General features: G+C 37.6%; 1 protein-coding gene across 1 annotated transcript in view; it reads right to left on the reverse strand.

The window, feature by feature from the left end:
- Positions 1-21709, reverse strand: part of EMX1 (empty spiracles homeobox 1) — a 32987-nt gene extending 11278 nt beyond the window's left edge. The window contains exons 1-2 of the mRNA XM_072406671.1: positions 21197-21709; positions 2525-2709 (exon numbers count right to left, since the gene is read on the reverse strand). Coding sequence (XP_072262772.1) covers positions 2525-2709; positions 21197-21539 — 528 coding nt within the window. The 5' untranslated portion in view covers positions 21540-21709. The remainder of the gene's footprint in view (positions 1-2524; positions 2710-21196) is intronic.
- Positions 21710-24035: the final 2326 nt, after the last annotated feature.

Consider the following 24035-nt stretch of genomic DNA (forward strand, 5'->3'; position numbering starts at 1 on the left):
AATTAAAGAACTGATGATCCGTGTTGAGGAATAAAGTCTTCAAAATTGATGGGCAAATGTAGCTTAACTTCCGGTGCATTCTGTTGACATTGAGATCAGTTTGAGCTCATTCACATTTTACGAACAGATTCATCTGAATTGTGTTTGACCTTCTTGTAAGCTGCATCATCCTGCGTCAAGCTGCTTTTGACTCCCCATTGACTGTGAAGCAGTTCTGGCTCTAACGAGTGCACAGGCCCTTATATATTGCTCAGTAATATTCTACCGTCTCTTCATGTTGTGAGTATACTACATGTTTATCCCCTTAATTCTATGATTCTGCCTAATGTGCGTTTTTTATTTTTCACAGAGAAGGAAGGTCATTGTGTCAAGTATTTGGAAGCCAGAACTCCGTAGGATTCTCATGGATGTGTGTAACGTTCCACAAGCAGCCGAGAGCAGAGCCGTGTGTGCGATGGGAACATGTGCGGGTGTCGGAATATGCGATTATAAATGGAAATATTAGCATACAAAGCTGAGGAATCTCACAGATGGTTTCTAGAAAATGTGTCTCAGTCTGTACACAAATACCCCAGCGTATCCGATTTTCATCGCTGCTCATGTGAGGATGCGGCAAGCATGCTGTTTGGGGCTTATTTTTTACAGTAAGTCCACTAAGAGTAAAATAAATGAAGAGATGACCCCGGACCCAAGTCAGGCCGATGCTTTCTGGGGCTATTTATAGGTTTAATGGCCATTTGCAATATCCTGAAAAAGGTGACGTTAGTAGCGAGCCAGTTGGAAGCAACCCCAACCTGAGAACAGATAACAAGGCCTGTTCATTACATGACCTTTGTGGGAATTACCCTACCATACAATACAATTACTATTTATGCATTTATGGGCTTTCATAGATAAGGAGGAGACGTTTGATTTTTTTTTAAGGGATTTAAATATATATATAATTTAATGATGTATTTCTTTTAAATGTAAAGGAATTCTTTTCACATTTGGAAAAGCAATTAAAGCTTTGGCTCTTAAGTGATTTGTCCTCTGTAATGCCTTTTAATGTATGCTTGGATATGACTGGATTGATTTATTAAAGGAATATGGGGGTATTCATTTTACCTAGGTGAATTACAGAGATAGTTCACTTAGATGAATGAATGTAGGGAAAGGATACCCAATCAGGTGCAAGGAAATCTGATAAATAAGGGTCCCCCTTGCAGATAATTGGATGGCTGTCACCTCTTTCACTACTAAGTTATAATTGACATTACCAAGTAACCATTCTATGTTCCTTTAGTATCCCCTATGTGTATGAACTACTGAGAATATGTTGTGCCCAATGGCTGTGATAATGTTTGACTCTGGGGCCCTGATTTAATAAAGTCCTTCAAGGCTGGAGAGAATACACTTTCATCAGTGAAGCTGGGTGATCAAGCAAACCTGGAATGTATCTGGTCCAGTATTGAAAATATTTGCCAAAAATAGCTAACAAATAGCCTGACTTTTAGAAAATCCATTACAGGTTTGCTGGATTACCCAGCCTTACTAATGAAGAATGTGAAGAACTTTAATAAATCAGGGCCTTGGAATCTTAAGCAGCCTAATGTTCTTGTACCCTTTCCACCAAATGGATATGGTCAAAACTCTAATAGGATGGCCATTCTGTAACTCATGGGTTTTGATAAGCTGTAAGGGGAACTTGGGAGCGTTTTAAAGACTTTACCCAGTTGTTAGATAGTTTGCTATATGAAGAACTGAGACTGTAGGTGGCTCTGACCCATCTCTAAGTTGGACTGGTTGATATACAGAAAATGGAGGCTTGTGTGGGAACCTTACCCAGGTCTATCATTAAATGGTAGTTAGAGGGAAAGTTATCAGAGGAACTGAGACAGCTCCAGGGTGAATTGTTTGGCATATGATGAGCTGGTTGAAGACCTTATTTACAGAGACCTAAGTTGTGTGAAAACCTAATAGAGCTCCCAGATGGACGGGCTGATACAAATGGAGCTGTATAAGGACCTGAGCTAGTTCTGGCACTGGATTTGTTAACTTCAGAGCTGATTGAAGACTTGACTGAGCTCTGAGATGGATTGAATGGTAAACCATAAACCGAAAGCTGTGTTAACTTCTGAGCTTCTTGTGAATTATATAATTTGTTTTATGGAAAACTGACAGCTGAGTGAAGTTCTAACCTTGTACATTCTGACCCAGTTTTGAGATGGTATGATTAGACAATCTTCTTGAGAGCAATTCATTGTTGAGTACCTGGTGGTGGCCAAGGACCTCAAACAACTATCCATGAACCAAAAGTTATAGAGGAATGGAATAGGAAACACCGATTTACCAATTAATTCATATTTTGTGATTTTGCTATATCTTTTCATCACTCTTCATTTTCTTCTGCCCTGGTCCACCTTACTGAATGTGATACCCTATACATGTACATGACCCCTATAAGGACATGTACAGAACCCCTAAAATCCCCTACAATTATCATAACTTGCAACAAGTGATGTACAGATCTGCTTGTTATTACCTGTGTTTCCGACAAGCTGAGGCTACTGGCCAGCTGTTTCCTTTCTGCCCCCACCACATAATGGTTCTTCTCGAAGGCCCTCTCCAGCCGTAGAAGCTGTGAAGGGGAAAAGGCTGTTCTGATTCTCTTAGGTTTCCTGGCGAAGGGTCCATGTAGAAGAAGGCTCTCCTGAGACACGTCACTGCCTAGAACAGAGAAATAGAGGAGTCACCTACAGGTGCACAACAACATAGACGTAAAGCTTGGCCTAATGTAGAGGTTGTTCAAGTTAAGATTTCGAGTTGTTTTCCCACAATCAATAATCGGTAGTCTTGGGTGATATTTAGTTTTTAGCAGGAACAAATTGTCCAAAAGTTTGTGAATACCTGACCATCATACCTATCTATATGGTCCAATTCACAAAGACACCCCTTTAGATGTGAGTTCAGTTGTTTCCTTTCTAGGACAAGCAATTTTACACAATTGTGCACTCTAATCCTTAAAGCAAGAGTTTAGAAAAGATCATATTCTGTTCCAGTATGACTTTGCCTTTGTATACAAAGCTAGCTAGCTAGTGTTAAATAAAGATGACTCCAGTGGTCTTCACTGAGCCCTGACCTTAAACCTACTGAACTCCTTTGTGGCGAATTGGAATTTTGGATGAATGGGCACAAAAACTCCAAGGGACATACTCCAAAATCTTGTTGAAGCTATTATACAAGGAATGCATTCCTGTGGTTTTGGAATGAGATGTGGTGCTTTGGTCATGTGTCCACAAACTTTTGGTATAATGTTCTATTTAATTTTCCATGACATTATTCCTTCATAAAATGGAGGTGATGTCACTGGTGTCAGTAGACATGGAACTCATATGTCATCACTGTACTGCTCTCATTCAACACCACTTCAGACCTCCCAAACAGATGGATACAAAGCATCTGTCCTCACCCAACATCATCATAATGCCTTTACCCTCATACTTTATGATAATATAATATTTCATTGGTTTTATATACCATGCCCATGATGTCACTGTGTAATCACAACATACGGATAACATGAATACTTTCACAAATAGTAGGCCCTACCATTGTCTATGGACTAGCCCCCGACTATGGAGTAGAGGCTCTTACTCTTGTCAAGGGATCAATGCCATTGCTTTCATTCAATAACGAGATGGCAATACTGCCTTTATAGGGCCCTTACACCTTAGAGAGAATATTTTATTTCCTTTATACTGGATGATCATAAATGGACTGCACAAAACATGGAGATTATGTTAGTGACCTTACATAACATCAGTAATTTATAAAACACACTACAACCCCTCGATTGTACTAAATGAGGAGGGCTAATCACCTGAGCTGGCATTCAACAATATGATCATATTAAATCATTATAAAGAGATGGTATTGGTGCCTTCACTATAAAGAGATGGCATTGGTGCCTTCACTATAAATAGATGGTATTAGTACATTCACTATAAAGAGATGGTATTGGTGCATTCACTATAAAGGAATGGTGTTGGTGAATTCACTATAAGGAGATGGTATTGGTGCCTTCACTATAAAGGAATGGTATTGGTGCCTTCACTATAAAGGAATGGCATTGGTGCATTCACTATAAGGAGATGGTATTGGTGCATTTACTATAAAGAGACGGTATTGGTGCCTTCACTATAAAGAGATGGTATTGATGCCTTTACTAAAAGGAGATGGTATTGGTGCCTTCACTATAAGGAGATGGTATTGGTGCCTTTACTATAAAGAGACGGTACTGGTGCCTTCACTATAAAGAGACGGTATTGGTGCCTTCACTATATGGAGCTCGTATTGGTGACCACGCGGTACACTGAGATGATATTGGTGCTCTTATACAATATGTAGAGGGAGTTGGTAACCTCATAGTTGGTGTCATCACAGTATATGGAGATAGTATAATTGCCTTTAGAAAAAGTGGAGATGGTATTGGCACCCTATTGGTGCCATCATGCTCTATATAGACAATATAAGTGAACCCACACTATGACAGAGTATTATCATCCTTCTATTAAATTGAGATATTTTAAAGCTAACAGCATTGTTGTTGATTTTGGACAAGCTGGAAATGCTATTTGCCCTCACACAATGGGGTTGATTTACTAAAGTAGTTTGGGTTGTCCTCTTAACAAAATTAGATATTCCCCCACTAGAGTTTCACCCTTTTTTACTAACCTAAGTGAATAGCCTAGATTTTCCAAGTCAACCACATAAATATAATATTATATTTGCCCTAAAGCTTTATATATGTAAATATATATATATATATATATATATATATATATATATATATATTTAGTTGTATTATTCTTAGAGATGTTATTGTTGCCTTCGCAGACTGGCAACAATTTCTGTTTTTCTGTTCTACTTTTGTACTCTGAAAATGTGTAATTTGATTACGCTCAGGGTTACAGATAGAATTGTGCTCATAATATCCTGAAATACACATCGTTTCACACTAAAAACATAAATGATGTCACTGTTGCAGCAGGGAACATAAGTGACATCATGGTCACCGCGGATTAGAGAGAAAGTGTCATTTTCATTCCTCGCTAATTAACAACCTGTCATTTCGTTACGGTGTTTTCAAGCTTTATCAGATATGTTCTACCTGCAATTGTGAGAAAAGCGCACACATTTCACGGCACGCACCTGGACTCCAGGATGTTGTGTTAACATGGGGAGAAATTACCGTCACATCCAATAAATTGACATATGCAACTCATCTATGGAGCAATGTACTATGGGGACTTTTTCTGCTTGGTTCAGGCCACTGTTGCCACTGAACACTTTGCCCCTAGCACCTATTCATATGAGCCCATTACCCAGCATAGCCCATATTAACCATCACTAGTGACAGTCATGCGTATCCTGCAGAAGAATAAAAGGCTGCTACCTCCTCATCCCCTCATCTGCTCTTCCTAGGACCAATTGTCACATCACTGCCCTGCAGGAGGCTATAGAAATGCATGGAACATATGGCAAACCAGCATGGTGGAAAATATGTATCTTTTGGTTTCCTCTCTATATTATGTTCAAGGTACCAATCAGGGGCAGAGAATATAAATGGATCTTTCACAGATATCCCGGCACAGCTTTACCATCACCAATCTTTCCATCTTTGGATGATGGATATGGGGGTTGTAGTTTAAGCTTTAGGTTTAGCATTTAGTTTATGGGATAGGTGGAGGGTTGGGAGTTGGGCTGAGAGTTAGAAGAAAACAATAGAACAATATACCAAAAGTTTGTGGACACATGACCAAGGCACCACATCCCATTCAAATTACCAATCTTTCCATCTTTAGATGATGGGCTGAGAGTTAGAAGATGTGTTAGGAAGTGGGTTAGTTTGAGGGTTGGGGTGGGTTGAAGTTGGGCTGAGGATTAGGGATTTGGTGTTGGGTTTACGGATAGGTAAACGATTGGGGGTTAGGTAAGAGTTTGGACATAGGTTGGCATAAGGGGTTAAGCTGGAGTGAGGAATGGGGTTCAGACTTAGGTGTGGGGCTTAGCAATGGAATAGGGTTTCGGCTGATGGTTAAGAGTTAGGTTGAGGATTAGGAAATAAAATATTGTAAAGGGTGTTGGGTTTGAAAGTTAGGTGTTGGGCTTTGCCAATGGGATGGGGTTTAGACTGAGGGTTAAAAGTTAGGCTAAAATTAATGTAAGGGATTGGACAAAAGGTTCAGGGATAGATTCCCCAGTGTAGGACTAAGAGCAAACTCTTTGCCCGGCATGGTGTGGTGAAGAACAATGGTGCCCAGCATGGGATGACAGGGATCAATAGTGCCAAGCTGAAACCAGCAATTTTGCAGAACACGGACTGATTGCGGAGTTTGGCTTCTGAGTTTCTGAACTATAGCAGATGTAAACTCAATGACTAAAATATGATCAAAGCTTTAACATATTGCCATTTAATTGCCATGCAGCCTTCCGTGCATGTAGACACTAAGTGGCTACAATAAAGCTGCAGGAGCACTGAGATGCAACAGGTGATCAGTAATGATAAACAATGCTTTAGTAATGGAAATGTCAATCCATTAGGGTTTAAATCTGCCTTAATTTCCCCGTAGCAGTAATAGCTCAGTGTACTAATAAGGGCCTCTCGGCTGGAGCGCAGCCTCCTCGCATACTACAGAAACGCTTTCCCATAACAAGCGTGGGACTGGCTGCCTTGTATCGAGGAAAATCTTCTGAACAAAACACAGATGTTTAATTACACACCAGTAACAAGCCATAATTAGACAGTATGGTTATTAAAATATAATATGTAATAATTAGCAGTTATTAGGGCTGGCTGTAAATTGAAAATGAGCTGGCTCCATAACTCACATAGGCTGATAATTGAATTGAAATTTGTATGTAATATAATACTAAGTGTAAATTAACAGTGTTTTAAGTGTTGGTGCTGTAATGACCTGAGAACCTTCTGCTTATCCTAGAAACACCAAATAAGTTAAACGAAAACAAAACTTACAATTGGAGATGAGAGAAATAGATAATGCTCAATGTTCTTGTTCTGCAAAGGATTCCAACTATTCCCCAACTCCCCACCCACCAAACACAATCATCAACAAATCAACTGCAGTAAGGTTAACTATATATGAATTGGCTTTGATTCAAATTATTTTCAATGCAATGGACTTTTTCCATATAAATGGAATGCAAATCAGTCACTCATACTATGACACACCCACTAATGCACAATCAATTCTGTAATAATTCTTTCCAATGGATCAAAATGCAAAAATGCTCTCTATTTCTCCATTTTCACCTGATTGACTTCTCAATTAATGAAGACAAATGTATTTGGGCACACTTCAAAATCCAACCCAATGGAAATCCATTGACAGGTCCCAAAAACCATTTCAGATATATTTGTACAATCAACTGAAATCCAACATGGCAGCATGAAATGTTGTGCGAAGATTCACTTCAGTTATCCAGTCATTAGGAAACAAAATTATAGGATAGCTAAATTGAATAATTACATTTTGTTGTGAAGATTCTCAATTCTTTTAGCAAAACAACCCAAATATCTCATGAATATCTCTGAATGCCCACTTTTAAATCAACAGAGCTGCATTGCTTTTCCGGTCCCAAAAAAACAAAATACATTGCAGGATTCCTCATTGATTCCAATGTGCAAAAAAGAATGACTCAGCATAATGTAAATAAGGCAAAGCTAGGAAAACCCAGCAGAGAAGACTCTACAACATATATGGAATTGGTGGGGGATTTTAAAACAGGTAAGTTTATCCAAAACTTGGATAAAGTTGTCTTTTACCTATTTCTTACCTCACTCTGTCTTCTGTGCATTAGGCTGAGTGAATATTTTTAGTATATTAGAATCAGTGATATGATATCATCATACATGAGAATAAAGGCAGACCAAAGGCTATTGCACCAAGGCCAGAAAAATGAAAAAAATTCTATTCCAGGCTAAATGGAAACGAAAACAATAATCAGTTTCACTTTAACTTGATATAAGTCATCAACATCTCTCATTAAAATAAAATGAAATCATTTGCAACAATGTAACAGATGTAAAGACAAGTTTACTGAGGTCCATCCATTGAAATGTGCACAATGTACATAGCATAGACCGGAGTTTCTCAACCAGGCTTCCTCCTGAGGTTGCTTCCTTGAGCAATGAGCAATTTGCACCTCTCAGTCAGAAGTCACCAACCGGTGATCCACGGACCGAGAAAATTTTCGTGGTCCGTGGCTCTGGCCAAGTGGGGTCAGGAGAAGGATCCCGCTGGGGAGCCACAGACCATGTCCCCTTAGGGAAGGTCTGAGCCTGCCATGGCATCATGATGTCACTATGGGGTTAGTTTCTTCCCCTTTCAGTGACACCCGACTCCTTGCACATGTGAGGTCCGGAGACGGTAAATTTAGTGGTCCGTGGGTCCAAAAAGTTTGACGACTGCTGGTTTAAGTGACACCTTGTTGGCTACCTATAAGGGTGACATTCTTCCCACTGATCACCATGCTAATATAAATGTTCCTTGAAGAGCTAGAAGTTATTTTAAGGGTTAAAAAAATAGAGAAACACATAGACATAGTGTATGGGGCTGAGATATAAAGGATCGACGGCCGCATATTTATAAAGTGGTGATCAACACCAGATAGCCACTGACCACCATACAGACCGATGATGTTTGTTTCATTTGCTGCTTTTGTTGCAATCACCACTTCACAAGGGTAACAATGATACACATCCGCAATACAAGCCGGATCCTCCGCTTTTTATGTGACCATGGCTGGAGGTCTGATACTCCATTTAGGTGAATGGGGCTGCAGATCCCCAATTTAGGATAATTATAGTACTGTGATCAATGCATTGATTGTCACTGCACAAAATCTGTTATAAAAGGTCAGATCCTAAAATGTGAAGAGGAAGGAAGTACTGATCTGTTATCAGATCACCAATTCTTGATCAATATAATAATTGTAATACATTTACCATGTTTTATATGTAAAGTTTGCATTTTGGCACCCTAATAATTTTCAGCCAAATCTTCCCCTGACCTCATTCAAAAATCCAGAGGTTCTGATTGGTTATTTGAATAGAGAGAAGACATGGAATTAATTAAAATGAATTACCAATATTAAATTATCCTGCATATAATAAATGTGATAGATAGGCAGCCAGCGGGTACATATACCTTCTAGCATGCCATGAAAAATAATATCACCATTATTAATCACAATTTATGTACAAATTTAATATCCTTTTTTTATTGCATGTGATTGGATATTTTTGCAAAGTAATTTTTAGCTAATTTACTAAAGTGTCACAATTCACTATGCACGGTGAATGTACTTTTTTAGTAAATGAAAGTGAATCTTTTTGCTGTCTTCTTCATCTCTAAGTATGACATGTGTAGTGTGAATGAAGGGCAGCGCAGAACTGGTGCGGGGATGTGATTGGATCAGCAGTGAGGAGTGATTGGCCATGATTGGTTCTGGAGGGCTTTTTTTTGGATCTCTAGTTGGAAATACAGGGCTGTGATTGGTTTGTTTGTTGGAAGTACAAAACTGTTTAAAAATGATTATTAATTCAGTACAGTTGTTGTTTATATAAAGGAATAGGAAGATCTATAATCAGTTCCATACTGAGCACTGCAGTGATGTGATTGGTTCCATAATGGGTAATGCAGAGCTATGATTGGTTTACTGTGGGGCCATACAGCAATGTAATTGGTTCAATACTGGTTGGATAATGTGTTTCTTTTTTATGATGCTAAGTAAAGCGCTACTCTGTGATTGGTTCTATACTGGAGAGTTCAGGGCTTTGATTGGTTCTATTATGGGAAACACAGGATTTGGATTGGTTTAAAAGTTAGGCCGTGCAGTGCTGTGATTGGTCCTGTAATGATCATCAAAGGAATATGATTGGTTCTATGCTTGGTAGCTAAAGACTGTAATTGGTTCAGTAATGGGCAGTATAAGGCTCTACACTGGGGAACACATGGTTGTGATTGGTTCTGTACTGGAGAGCGCAGGGTTGTGATTGGTTCTATACAGGCCACTTCAGGGCTATGATTGGTTTCTTTCTGGTCATGCAGGGTAATAATACATGCTCCTCTGTGATTGGTTGCAGTTGGCCAGCTCAGGCAGTGAAGTGTTTATTGCAGCAGGGAGATATGAAACACATATGTGTAGGTTACAATTAGCACATATCAGGGGTGGGAGGTGGAGGGGGATGTAAGACACAAATAAACATTTGCTGGGTAAAAATGAATCCCCCTCCTCTGTGTGGAGCCCACAGAAATCTGTTCCCTCATTATCTGCACCGCCTGATGCCCAAACACTGATAGCAGCTCAGCTCACTGACCGGAAGTGGGGGCACCCCGGGGGGCGACATGTCCGATTAGGCTGCCCCTTTATCACCGCCTGTCTACGGTGACACTCCAATCACAACATACACCGCGCAGCCCTAAAAAGGCCATTGTGCTCTATTCAGGGGCCCATTTAATAGAGAACATTCCTCACCAGATCAGTGAAACTGCATTCACTTCAATCATCCAATCATGTGCAAAGCAAATTAATGTCCCTTTTATACTTCTGCGCCATTGGCTGCTCAGAGAGAACGCCGGGCTAAAAGGAAAATGGGGGCTTTAGTAAATCAGCCCTAATGATCCCTACTCACAGCAATGTGTCATGAGCCCAGGGGGACCTGAGAGGGGCCACACCAGCCAATCACAAGGCTCAGAGGGAATCCAAAAATATTCAATGTTGCAAGATGGTGGATTAATAAACAATTACAACAAAAATACAAACAATATGGAAACATGTTCTATTGCTAATATATATATATAATATTTTATAACTGATAGATTTATGTTTACCTTTCTTGATTATATATTGGTACATTTATATATTTTTTTATATCTTATATTAAATTATTCTTATTATTTTAAAACCAATAAATTTATGTAACTTTTTATTAGGATCACAGGGCACCATGTAATGAGGGGGTAGCGAACCATTAAATTACCAGCAATGCTATATTATTATTATTTTATTATAATTATATGATTGCAAACCAGCAATATGGATACTTATAATAATTATATATTATTGTCATATTATTATTATTATTAGACAAGTAATATGTGGAGCTGCAATGTATAAATATAAATAGAACATAAGCAAAAAAAAAGTCAAAGTATTTCAGAACATTCTGTCTCCTGATATTTACACATGCTTCCACAGATCGCACAAACCTAAGACAGACATCTCCTTAATAAACTGGAAAAGCAAATCGACAAAATAATATTATATATAATTTTTTTTTATTGTTATAATTTGTATTACTTTTTTTACTTTTTTTGCTAGACCTGAGTTGCTAAAGAAGAAGAAATTAGATCTAATATCACAGAACTTAAATAAAGTCGATCCAGATATATCAGCCACAGATTTCGTTACTTGGTAATACTACATACTAATAAAAGGATCTAATTAGGGTTTAATAATTTGATACGATAAAACATTATATAATATGTCTAGTTAATCAATAAAAGATACATAATAGACATATCATTGTGTGGATTAAATGTAGCTCCTAATGTCGGGTCATACCCCGCGTTGGTACATTAATTTTGTTTCATTTTATTATGTTTTGTTTTTGTTATTATTTTTATTTTATTTCATTTTATGCCTAAAATAGGACAATGCAATGCACTTGCTGAATAAATCAGCACGGGATCGATTTCCAGCTGTTTGGTATAACTAGATATAAAATCTAAATTAAAGATAATAATATAAAATATTACTAAATTACATTTTAGAATCTCTACAGCTCAACATTGAACGTTTGAATATTTCTTTTTTACATATATATTTTATTTTAAAATGTATACTGCGAGTTTTAGATTTACAGAATTAATAATAACTGCCATTACTATCATTATGATATTATTATTTATATTTTGTTGTTTTATTGTTATGGATATTAATATAAGTATTATTATTAACCTCTAATTGATAATAAATAATTGGACAGCACTGCAGTCATCGGCAAATCACAATGACAGAATTCCAACATTTATGAGATGAGAAGGTGGATAGAAAGGAGTTTTTCCACTTTTCAATAAATTATTACCGGGTATTTTCTTTTTTTGTGTGTTTTTGTTGTCTTTTTTTTCTATTTAGTTTTCGCTTTGTATTTTTGTTTGTGATATGTTGTGGTTGTTTTTTTGTTTTTTTTGTTTTTTTTGCTTTTTCCCAGACTTGGGTAATGTATTTGCCTTTTTGTATCTTTCTTTTAACCTTTGATCCTCCAGCTGAGGTGAATCCCTGTGTCATCCACAAAGTTGTCCGGCACAGAATCCACACAACACAGAATCTCTCAGGACAGCAGACAAACTGCCTGATGACAGAGAACAGTAATGGGGATCCTGGGAAATAAAAGACTGAATAAATAAATCTACAGAAAGTTCACTAATAGATTGTAAGCTCTTCGGGGCAGGGTCCTCTCCTCCTCCTGTGTCACTGTCTGTGTCTGTCTGTCACTTGCAACCTCTATTTAATGTAATATGTATTATATAAATATCGTTTAATTTCTTTATTATTATTATTATTATTAATAATAATAATAATAATAATAATAGTAAAATAAATGTTGGTAAATATTAAGGTAAACCTATGTTGACAATAAATTCCCATTGGTCTACACAATCCTTTTTTTTTTCATCCAACCAGATTGAGAATTCAGATTTTGTACTTTATTTACTAACCTGAACTTTGCAAAGTGAACAGCTTCTACTCTTTTAGTAAATTCCCCCCATACTTCTCTTCCTATAAATTTTTACATCTGTCTGCAGGAACCCCCAATGTGTCTACAGATATGGGGTATTTGCAAAATCTTCTAATAAATGTAATGGAGTGCTTGTTTAGATGTAATGACAAAAATAGCAAAGGATACATTGTATGAGAACAAAGGGTTTCTTTAATAAAGTAATTGAGAATCTTCTATTAAAAAAGTGTCAAAATTGATATGAAAAGCAAATCCTTGTTCACTTTGAATGTCCAGTTGAATGTGGATGCCTTTTACATGATTGGATCAATGTAGTGAATATTCTTTCAGTGAAGATTATTAACTCCTTTAGTAAATCAGCCCTATTCTTTTACGCAAAGCACAGAGATGCACAGGAAAACACAACACATTTCCATGCATTTTTTAATTATTGTATGTTGTAATGTTTTTTGTTTTTTAGAAAATTGCAGAAAATCCCAGGTTATTATGGTTAAAATACACATTTATGGCCCAACTGTAACAAAATACACAATAATCACACCACCATATAACAAAAACAGCACCATGCAAACACGCAGAAGGTGCATCGGTACATTTTAAAGGTGCCATGAGAGCAAGAGGTGATGGGAAATCAAATATGATAAAAGTTTTTGGTGGTCACAGGAAGTTTCTTCACTTTGGGGTGATGTCTCTTCACTTCCTGTTGCAGCTCTCAAACAGGATGTGAAGGAAAGTTGCCCCAGCACGTCACATTAACCTGAAGTTTTTACCCTTCACTTCTCTACCATAAAAATTGGATTTAAAGTGAATTCTACCTTTACAAACAATAAACCATTTTGGTATATTTATTAATGTCTGTTTATATTGCACACAGCTACATCTACACCTCTTTGGTTTGCAAATTGAACATTTATCACAGAAATACATGTCAGTGATGAGTTCTGGAGAACACACATGTACAGAAGCATACATTCATAGAAAGGACCATGTGCGCTTGTTTGTATATTTATTTACCTGTGTGCAGGTAGAGAACTAAATAAAATGATTGCAATATAAATCAGATATAGATTATTGATTACATATTGTCAGTATTGGTACTGACATGTTCTCCATTCTCCATTATGATACAATGCAGTGTAATATAGTATTAGACAATACAGGGGTGCAGTGTAATCCAATATCATATAGTACAATGGGGCGTCCAGCCTTGAAATAATCCATGAAATAACTTTCCAGTCTTCAGGGAAGACCAATGATCTTTTTATGTATTTGTATTCTTTCCATTGTCCTCCATGCTAATGTACAGTGAGCTGTGATACAGAAATGATCTCAGGGGGTCCTGAAAACTTTAAAGGCTTTCCCCATATTATAAAAGTTGAGAAAGACTGATGTAGAGTCTCCCAATATCTGAGAAGGCCAATACTGAGTGAGCAGCCCCTATTCCATTGAAGGACAGCTAGTGATATGACTGGACTTTGTACAGCGCTGTGTAATATGTCAGCACTATATAAATACTGTATAATGATAATAATAGGATGTAGACATCTACAAGGAAGTGGCACCATTGGAGGAATGTGCTCTAACTTTCTTGTAGCTGGAGCTGCCCTTTAGGTTTTGTACTGATACTGATATCAGCCATTCACAGAGTAATCTTTCATATATAACTGAGTTAGTGATCTATTAATGTGTGATTTCTCACTGACCCATGTGCCCAAGTTTCATTGTTACATAATAACTATTAACACTTTACATGCAGCATATATACCAGGGTTGTCCATCTCCAGGATCCCTAATATATATAATTCGGGGTAAGCATACCCCAGGGGCGGGGATCATCACACATTTTATTTTTTTCTCTACCAGACAGCAGTAAATTGAGTATATGAAAATCCTGGCCCTTGTGGACTGGAGTTCATCCCTTTGTTATATACTTTGTGCACAATGGGGAAGTTACCCAGCGAGGATATCAGTAAGGTTTACATTTTGGAGGATGACCACTGCCCGGTGTCATTGGCTTTGTTGGTCATCCTCTGGGGCCCTTTCACATTCATAGCTCAGACAATATCCTATATTCAGAGTTCTCCGGTGCTGCTCCAACCCGCTATATATACCCTGTATAGACCCCTGTGTAATACCATGCAGGCCCTTAGATACATACTGAATATAATATACTGCTACTCCGCCTGACAAAAGTCACTTTTATCAGCAATGGATGACTGCAGTCTTGGCATAGCAGGGTCAGTGATGGCGGTGCTATGTCAGGTGTTGCAGAGTTTGGTGTTAGTATGGTGTAGCCAGGAATAAAGCTGGGGATAGGGGCCCGGGGTCTCTCCCCCCCTCTGAACAATGCGGCCCTTTGATGATGGCTGCTCTATAGTACACACAGTGAAAGCAGCAGCGGATTTGCATTTATAGCCTGGTAATGAGGAGGGGGAGGTGAGGACCCGGCACAAATGTGGAGTTACTATGTACAAATCATGTACCTGACCCCTGCAGCCAAATTCCTCTGACCAAAGCTAATTCCAGATCTAACCTTCGCCCTATTCTTAGCACACCTAGGCCTGATTCTGAATGTAATTTACTGCTGTGCCTGGCTCTATTCTGAACCTTACTGACTGATTATTAGTAAATTCCAGGTCTAATTCCAGATCTGACCCCGGCCTTACCCCACACCTGACCCTAGATTTACCCCACACCTGACCCCAGCCTTACCCCACACCTGACCCCAGCCTTACCCCACACCTGACCCTAGACTTACCCCACACCTGACCCCAGCCTTACCCCACACCTGACCCTAGATTTACCCCACACCTGACCCTGCTCTGATTCCAGACCTGACCCTGGATGTATCCTACACCAGATCCCAGCTTTGTTTTACATCAGGCTTATCCCAGACCTGACTCCAGCCTTATTCCACACATGGCCAGGACTTACTCTACACCTGACCCCGGGATTTATGTCACACCTGTCCCTAACTTTATCTCAGGTCCGACCCTGTCCTAATTCCATGCCTGTCTCTGGCCTTATTCCAGACCCATCCCTAGTCCTGCTTCCACACCTTATTCCAGATCTGACCTTATTCATTTTTGAAATATAACCCCACACTTGACCTTGGCCTCATGCAGCCCTGGTATAAGTCTAGACACGACATCTCCTAACCTGACCCCAGCTTTATTCTAAATCATACGCCATTATTCCCTTTTCCAGGGGACACCTTTTCCGTCTTTCTTTCCAGATCCAACTCCATCCCTATTCCAGACCTGAACACAGCTTTGTTTCACTCCAGTGCTTAACTCATCCATATTCTAAACCTGAATCCATTCCTTACCCCAGCATTATTCCAGAACCAACACCATTCATGTTCCCCACCCAACTTTATACTTTGACAACTTTAGCCCTAAACCTAACTTCATCCAAGATCTACATCTAGACCTTATCTTCGCTTTATTCCAGATCTAAGGCCAGACCTCATCCCAGACTTATTCCAGACCCATCTACTACTTAGGACCTAACTTTTCAGCCAACTTCAGCTTTATTCCAGACCCAATTTCACTCCTATACAGAACCAGACAGAAAGCCTGTATATGGCCACCAATATTCTATCTCTAGAGCAGGGGGATCGGATCCTTACCCCAGACCTGACTATAAACCTCACATCCTCCTTATTCCAGACCTAAAATAAATAGGTTTGTACACTCATTGTCCAAAATACAGAGCTACAATAATCAAAGTTTTCCACTAACACAAGAGGGAATATATGTATGTATGTATGTATGTATCTATATATATATATATATATATATATTCACTTAATATTAGTTCTTTTATTTGCCTTATAGCTGCGTGGATTCTTATTAATTTACAGAGAGAAATGTAAACAGATCATTTTCCAGTTACATATACAATTATATACTATCCAAAATATATGTATATACTATTTATAATATAAATAGGAGTAAAGTTTATAGTATTGTTATAGTAAGTTTAAAGTAAACTTTACAGTATTGTAGTTTTTTTAATATATATATATATATATTACAATACTATAATAGCAATAGTATAAATATATATATACACACATACACACACTATAAATAGTCTAATATAGATATACACACACACACACACACACATACATAGCAACATAAAATAATATATAAATAATTACATTTGGACTGTTATTTTATTTTTTGGCTGCCTTTCACAGCTAAATAAAACCTGCAATACATTCACAATATAACAGCTGAATATATAATGCCATCATTTCTCCTATTACAGGACAATCTAGGCTCAGAAACGTTGTCACCCCCTCCTGTAATGCCCACATTTATCCTCTTCCAATGATCTCGGTCCCTTTAATATCTCATTCAGTTTTTGTATCTCCATGTTCTGCAAAATGCAATAAATGCAATAATCTCCCACTAATCTCATTGTATAAACACTTCTTGCTTGACACAAAATTTCCCAAATCCATGCGCACAGGCTGAGTGCTGAGCGCTGCGACAATTCTGACGCAAACAAAGCTCAGCGACCCGTGCGAGTGAATGCCAACCAGAGCGGTGTATTGTGACAGCGAATGTCAGGGGTGTCATTGATTCCGGATTCGCTGCTTGTGGATTATTATTTGCCCTGTCGGGTTCGTACAACAACTTCTGGGTGTGTGATTAGTAAAGAAAATATTAATTATCGGGTTTATTTATTCGTTCTCCTATTGCAATCCTGTCTATAAGAGAGTTATTGTATTAATATTACTATTTTATTGTAATATATTATTATCCTCATATCTATTCTGCGCAATGAATTGTTCCTGTGATTAATAATAGTCCCGAAAATATTATTTAAGTGACCTTTTAATAGGAAGTTATACAAGTTTATTTGTATTGTATATTTGTTTTTCTTTTTACTGTTTTTGTTACTGTAATCATAACATTTAAGTAAATAAACCCCTTTGTGTTGTATTATTGTTGTGTTATTTGTTGTATAACTGCGAAACGTTGATTTTGCTGTAGACTTTTATAGAATGATATATATACATAATTTAAATAATATATATAATATATATAAAAGAAAATGTTATTTTATACATTTCTGCTGCTTTCTTGTGTTTTAATATATATATATAAAAATATATTCCATCTTTCTGTTTATTTGCTTATTTTATTTATTTTATTTACCCAAGACGTGGGTGTGTTTTTATGTTTTTTTATGTTTATTAATACTGAATTGCAAGTCTTTTATGTCTAATTTGGATGAAATAAGGAGTATGCATAGAGTGCAGAGGAGACATGGCAGCATTGCTCTCAGACACTCCCCTGGACATCCTGACATCTAAAGAATTTTTACTGCTTGTAGATCAGTATTTACTATCTTTATTCCTATGTATTAAACCAGACAGACATGAATGGTCTTCATATAAAGGCCAGTGTGACAAGACATTGCATGCATGGAACTGCAGTGAGGAGCCCCTGGAAAACACTTACTGTACAATATGTGTGCACATGTGTAGGTTGTATGTCAGGGTGAGCATGTGCAAATCTCTCTGCTGGGGGGTAATACATAGTAAGCAGTGCTGATAGTGAAGATTTGAGTTATGTATGTCAGCAGAGAGATAAATATAAAGGATGCTTGTGTAGTTAAAGATTTTAGCAGATACCAATACAACCCAATAAATCAAAACCAATACTCTCCAATATGTAATGGTGGGCGTACAGTATACAGTATGTCATGCTGAGTGTAAAGTATAGATTATATAATGGTGAATATAAAGTATATAGTATGTCATGATGAGTGTCTTCTATACAATGTAAGTGTATAATATGCAGTATGTAATGGGGAATGTGCAACATAAACTATGTAATAGTAGATGTGTACAGTATATAATGGTAGATGTACATTATACAATGCTGAGTATACATAATACAGTATATATTAAGTGTACAGTGTATAATGGTAGATGTACATTATAATGGAGTATACAGATATATATAGACATATGGGGGATAAAGAGAGAAAGTAGAATGAATTGTGTATGATAGAAATAGATACAAAAGGCCATATATATATATAAAGCAGTGAATCTGACTTCCTTATATAATTGCTGACTTTCACCAAACCTTCAATGGTGGGTGAATCAGTGACTGTCGTTGAAAACACATGCAGTAGGACTGGCTGCAGTGAATGTTTGATGAATGCAATAGATATATATTGGGAAATGTAATTATGTTATTATAAATTCTACTGGATACAAATTTTGGAATACAATCAGGATAAAGAAGGAATAGAAGCATGTAGGATTTGATGGGATTTTCCAGGAGTTTATATTTATGGATTAGCAGTATATATATATAAATAAAGAGAGACAAATGTATCCAATAATTAATGTAACTAGTTCTCATGACATTCTATGCTGATCGCTGGTGTGTAACAATATAGCAGATATCAGTACATGTATTATATTTAAATTACTGTTTATAAAAAGTATTTATTCTGTTACATCTAGGGATAGATCCAGACATCGGGTTATAGAAATAGCTATATATACCAATTAGTAATGAGCAGTATCATATTATATATATATTACATAAATGTTTCAACTTTCATAATGTATATTGATATATAAGCTATAGAAGATAAAAGTATAAATATGCATACATTTAGTAGTTTTTAGGGTTTACAATATTTTAGAACGTGGAGTTGACCAGTTTTTGGATTACAAGTAGGTGATATTATAAATCTAGCAATTTATATCAGTATATTATATAGTTTGTGGGTCATTATAAACTCTACAATACAGATAGAGTTATCTAAAGTTTGTAGTAATTATAGCAACATGGGGAATAAAGAGTTTTTATTAATGTGTATATCAGTATATATTGTTTGTGATTCACTATACAAGTCAGGAAAATGATATATCTATAAAAGTTTAAAGAAAGAGTGGTTTGTGGATGATTCCAGGCTGTAGGCGATGAATTCAAAAATATGAGACATGATTTTCTCAGAATGTTCAATGTATAGCAGTGTAAAATAAACTATCTGATTTCTTTTTGTCTTTTATCCTCTTATAATGTCATTTTAATCTAATATATATTGTGTATGTAACATAGAACATGCAGATATATTAATCAGCTTTTACCATACATATCTATATAATAGTTTAGACTCTATTTATAATCTAGACATTTACATTTCAGTATGTAAGGGAGATGGAGGGTTAATTAAATCTTACAGGAGAAAATATATCTTTATAAATATTTCAGATTGTACTGCATTTAAGGAATATGTCCCTACAACGGTCAGATCCTACTGTATATAACACTATATCAAATAGAATAGCATAGCATAGAGAGGAAAATAAAAAGATAGTATAAAATAGAATATCTTCATAGAACTGCATCTTACTGGGGATATGAGTTTGTAAAGCACATTGAGGGTCAATTATATTTACACAGGAGAATAAAAATATGTCTACACTAATGTGTCAGATCCTGACATAATGACCAGCTCATACTATATATAATACAAATAATATAGAATATGTATATCAAAGGGTCAGCTCCTACTATATATAATACAAATAATATAGAATCTGTATATCCAATGGTCAAATCCATCTCTGTATAATACAGAATAACATAAAATATGTATATTCAAGGATTAACTCATACTATATATTATATTTTAAATACTATGAAACGTGAATATCTAATAGTCAGTTCCTACTATATAAACATAATATAAAAATATAGGCTATGCACATCCAATGGTAAGCTCTACTTCTGTATATATAAAAGAGTATAATATAGACATTAAGTATTGGATATGAGAATAAAAACTGACTACAAAGCAATCTTCATAAATCTGACATCTCCTAGCATACAAATCTTTATATATTGCAGTTTGATGGTCACTATATTCTGTATAGGAACAAATAGAATACCCCATGAATCTAGCAGCTTTTATAGAAGTATTTGTATATAATACAGACAATTAGTGGGCAGTTTGGGATAAACTATCCTATCATTGTAGTAGTGGATAGAGAGAGATCTACATAGGTCGCACAAGCAGGTTAATTGTCGGGCTGAAAACCTCCAACTACCAGAAGACCCACTCACTGCTCTGCCAGTTATAGACCATCCATGCACAATGCCACTTGCAGACCATCCATGCACAATGCCACTTGCAGACCATCCATGCACAATGCCAGTTATAGACCATCCATGCACAATGCCACTTGCAGACCATCCATGCAAGACCATCCATGCACAATGCCACTTGCAGACCATCCATGCACAATGCCAGTCACAGACCATCCATGCACAATGCCAGTTACAGACCATCCATACAGTGTCACTTGCAGACCATCCATGCACAATTGCCAGCTGGGCTTACCTTGGAACCTGTGCCCGAAGAACCTGTTCCTCAGCACCCAGGGGTAGAAGTTGAGGGGGTCCCTGTGTTGGGCTCCAAAGAAGGAGTGTGGGTGCTGTAGATGCTGGTGGGGGTGCACAGTCAGGGAGGGGTGGCTGACAGCCTCTGGGAAGACCAGTTCAGGGTTGGGGTAGAGGGATCTGCCAGCTGGGTTAGGGAAGCCAGTGACAAAGGCTTCGCTGGTGGAGCTGGGGTAGGGCAGGGCTGTAGGTCTCAGGGGCTCCTCTGGGCTCAGGTGTTGTTGGGTGTCCTTGGCCACTAAGGACTCAATGGTAAAGCAGCGCTTGCCTGCTGGCTGGAACATGGTGCTGGCCTCACTGGGCTGCCCCCTGGCACAAGGCTCAGCTCTGGCTCCCTTGATCCATGCACCTTGGAGTCCTCCTGGCTGGGAATGGAGGGGAGTCACCAGATCCTCACCTGCTCTCTGGCTGCCCCTTACCTGAACACTACCAACTGCTCTGAGAAGCACAGGAGGGCTGCAAGAAGCCTGGGTGCCTGCTGCCCCGCCCACCTCATGAATTATGCATGAGCCCACCCTCTACATTAACCCTTTCCTGGATGTTCTGCTCCACCATGTGCTGCCAAGGCTGGTGGGGGGAGAACTCCCCAGTCACGTGATCTGACCCTGGAATCACACTGATAGAATACTGGGGGTGGACCTGGGGGGCTTCTGCTGATTATTTGTCATATTTCTTATCAGGAGGAGCAATGAAAGAGGTGCCAGGATGGTGCAGCTGGGATGACTGTAAGGAGGGGTGTGCAGGCTTTTACTGGAAGTAATGGGGGGTATTCTGTACAATGGGGGTGATAAAGGCACAGGGGGGTGAGGAAGGGGTGAGATATGGGGAGGGGGAATTCAAATGTTCTTATTGGGGACACTAACAACAGGCTGATCTGCAGTTTGTAAAAGTCCAAAACTGAATCCTAGATAAGAACTGGAACTGCCTAAAGTAGGGGTACAGTGTACATTGGGGTGCAATCAGTGCTCAGTGTACATTGGGGTGCAATCAGTGCTCAGTGTACATTGGGGTGCAATCAGTGCTCATTCTATGGTGGGGTGAAGAGCACAGTATACATGGAGTTCTGCTCCAACTAGTTCTCAGTGTGAAGAAGGGTGCAATGCTTCATGTTTATAAGGGTTCAGCTAATACTCAGTGTACATTGGGGTGCAGTCAGTGTAGATTGGGGTGTAGTCAGTGCTCAGAGTAGATTGGGGTGCAGTCAGTGTAGATTGGGGTGCAGTCAGTGCAGAGTGGGGTGCAGTCAGTGCAGATTGGGGTGCAGTCAGTGTAGATTGGGGTGCAGTCAGTGCAGAGTGGGGTGCAGTCAGTGCAGGGTGGGGTGCAGTCAGTGTATATTAGGGTACAGTCAGTGCAGAGTGGGGTGGGGGGATCAGGTAATGTGGGAGGAGGAGGAGGCAATAATGTGTCACTTATCCCTTCAATTCACTTTCTTGAGCCACAAATGTGTGTGTACCATTAATATTATTATTATTATTTGCTATTATTATATAATATAATATTATATATATTATTATACCTTTATGTAGCTGTGCTGTATGCTGCTGTACTGTGCAGAAAACACTGCTCCACTCACATCTGTCTGTCCCAGAGTGGAGTTTATAGAAATATTTTATACTTTCAGGGAAAACAAGGAGAACTTACTCATCTGACCCCTTTGGGTGCTCTGGGGACCCATCATACCTTTTATGTGATCAGCAGGACATATCCAGCAATAATAATCCTGGAGCTCAGCAGGTATCCAGATGTGAGCTGTGCTGTCTAAGCATTGGTAACCTCAGAGATGTCCAGCAATCACTGTTCCCATATTGGGGGGTCACATTCTGCTGTCTGAAATAGGAAATCCCCTTGAAACCCCCTATGCTAAAACAAGGATACTATTCTAAAAATGCAATTAGTAATATTAGTGACATTAGGTATAATAGTATTATTGATATAAACTTTCATAATACTGGTAATAGTAATAGCAATATTAGTACTAATAGTCACAGTAATAATAATAAAACACAAAGTAATAATATCAGATGTATTTGTAGTATAAGAAGTATAGTAATAGTAATAGTAATATGGTAATATGACTATGGACGTTGTAAAGCGCTGTGTAATATGTCAGTGCTATATAAATATTGTATAATAATAATAATAATAATAATAATGGGTATAGTATACAACTGGTTTTAGTTTTAATATTATAATTAGTATTAGGTATTATAGTAGTAATATTACTATTGGTTTTAGTTATATTATTATGATTACTGTTAGGTATTATAGCAGTAGTGATATTACTAGTGGTTTTAGTTATATTATTATGTCTACTATTAGATAGTATAGTAGTAATATTACTAGTGGTTTTAGTTATATTATTATTATTACTATTAGGTATTATAGTAGTGATATTCATAGTGGTTTTAGTTGTGTTATTATGATTACTATTTGTTATTATTGCAGTAGTAATATTGCTAGAAGTAGTAACAGGAATATAAATAGTAGTCATACTAGAAACATAAATAGTATTAGTAGTTGTTGAAGTGGAAGTAATTTAAAGAATACATTTAGATATAGTAGCAGAGGTAGTTAAAAGATTAGTTGTAGTCAAAGTAGCAACATTAGCAAGCATTAGTAAATTACTGTACCAATAACAGTGTAAGTACTAATTTTATTTGTAGAAGCAATATTAGTATTGTTTGTCACAATTTTACCAGTGCTAGTGTGGTGAATGTACCAATGTGATGTGTACTGGATTCGGGTATGTGTGTGCAGTATTACAGTGGTATAATTTA

This window comes from Pyxicephalus adspersus, chromosome 3 (assembly GCF_032062135.1).
Source record: "Pyxicephalus adspersus chromosome 3, UCB_Pads_2.0, whole genome shotgun sequence".
Taxonomy (NCBI): domain Eukaryota; kingdom Metazoa; phylum Chordata; class Amphibia; order Anura; family Pyxicephalidae; genus Pyxicephalus; species Pyxicephalus adspersus.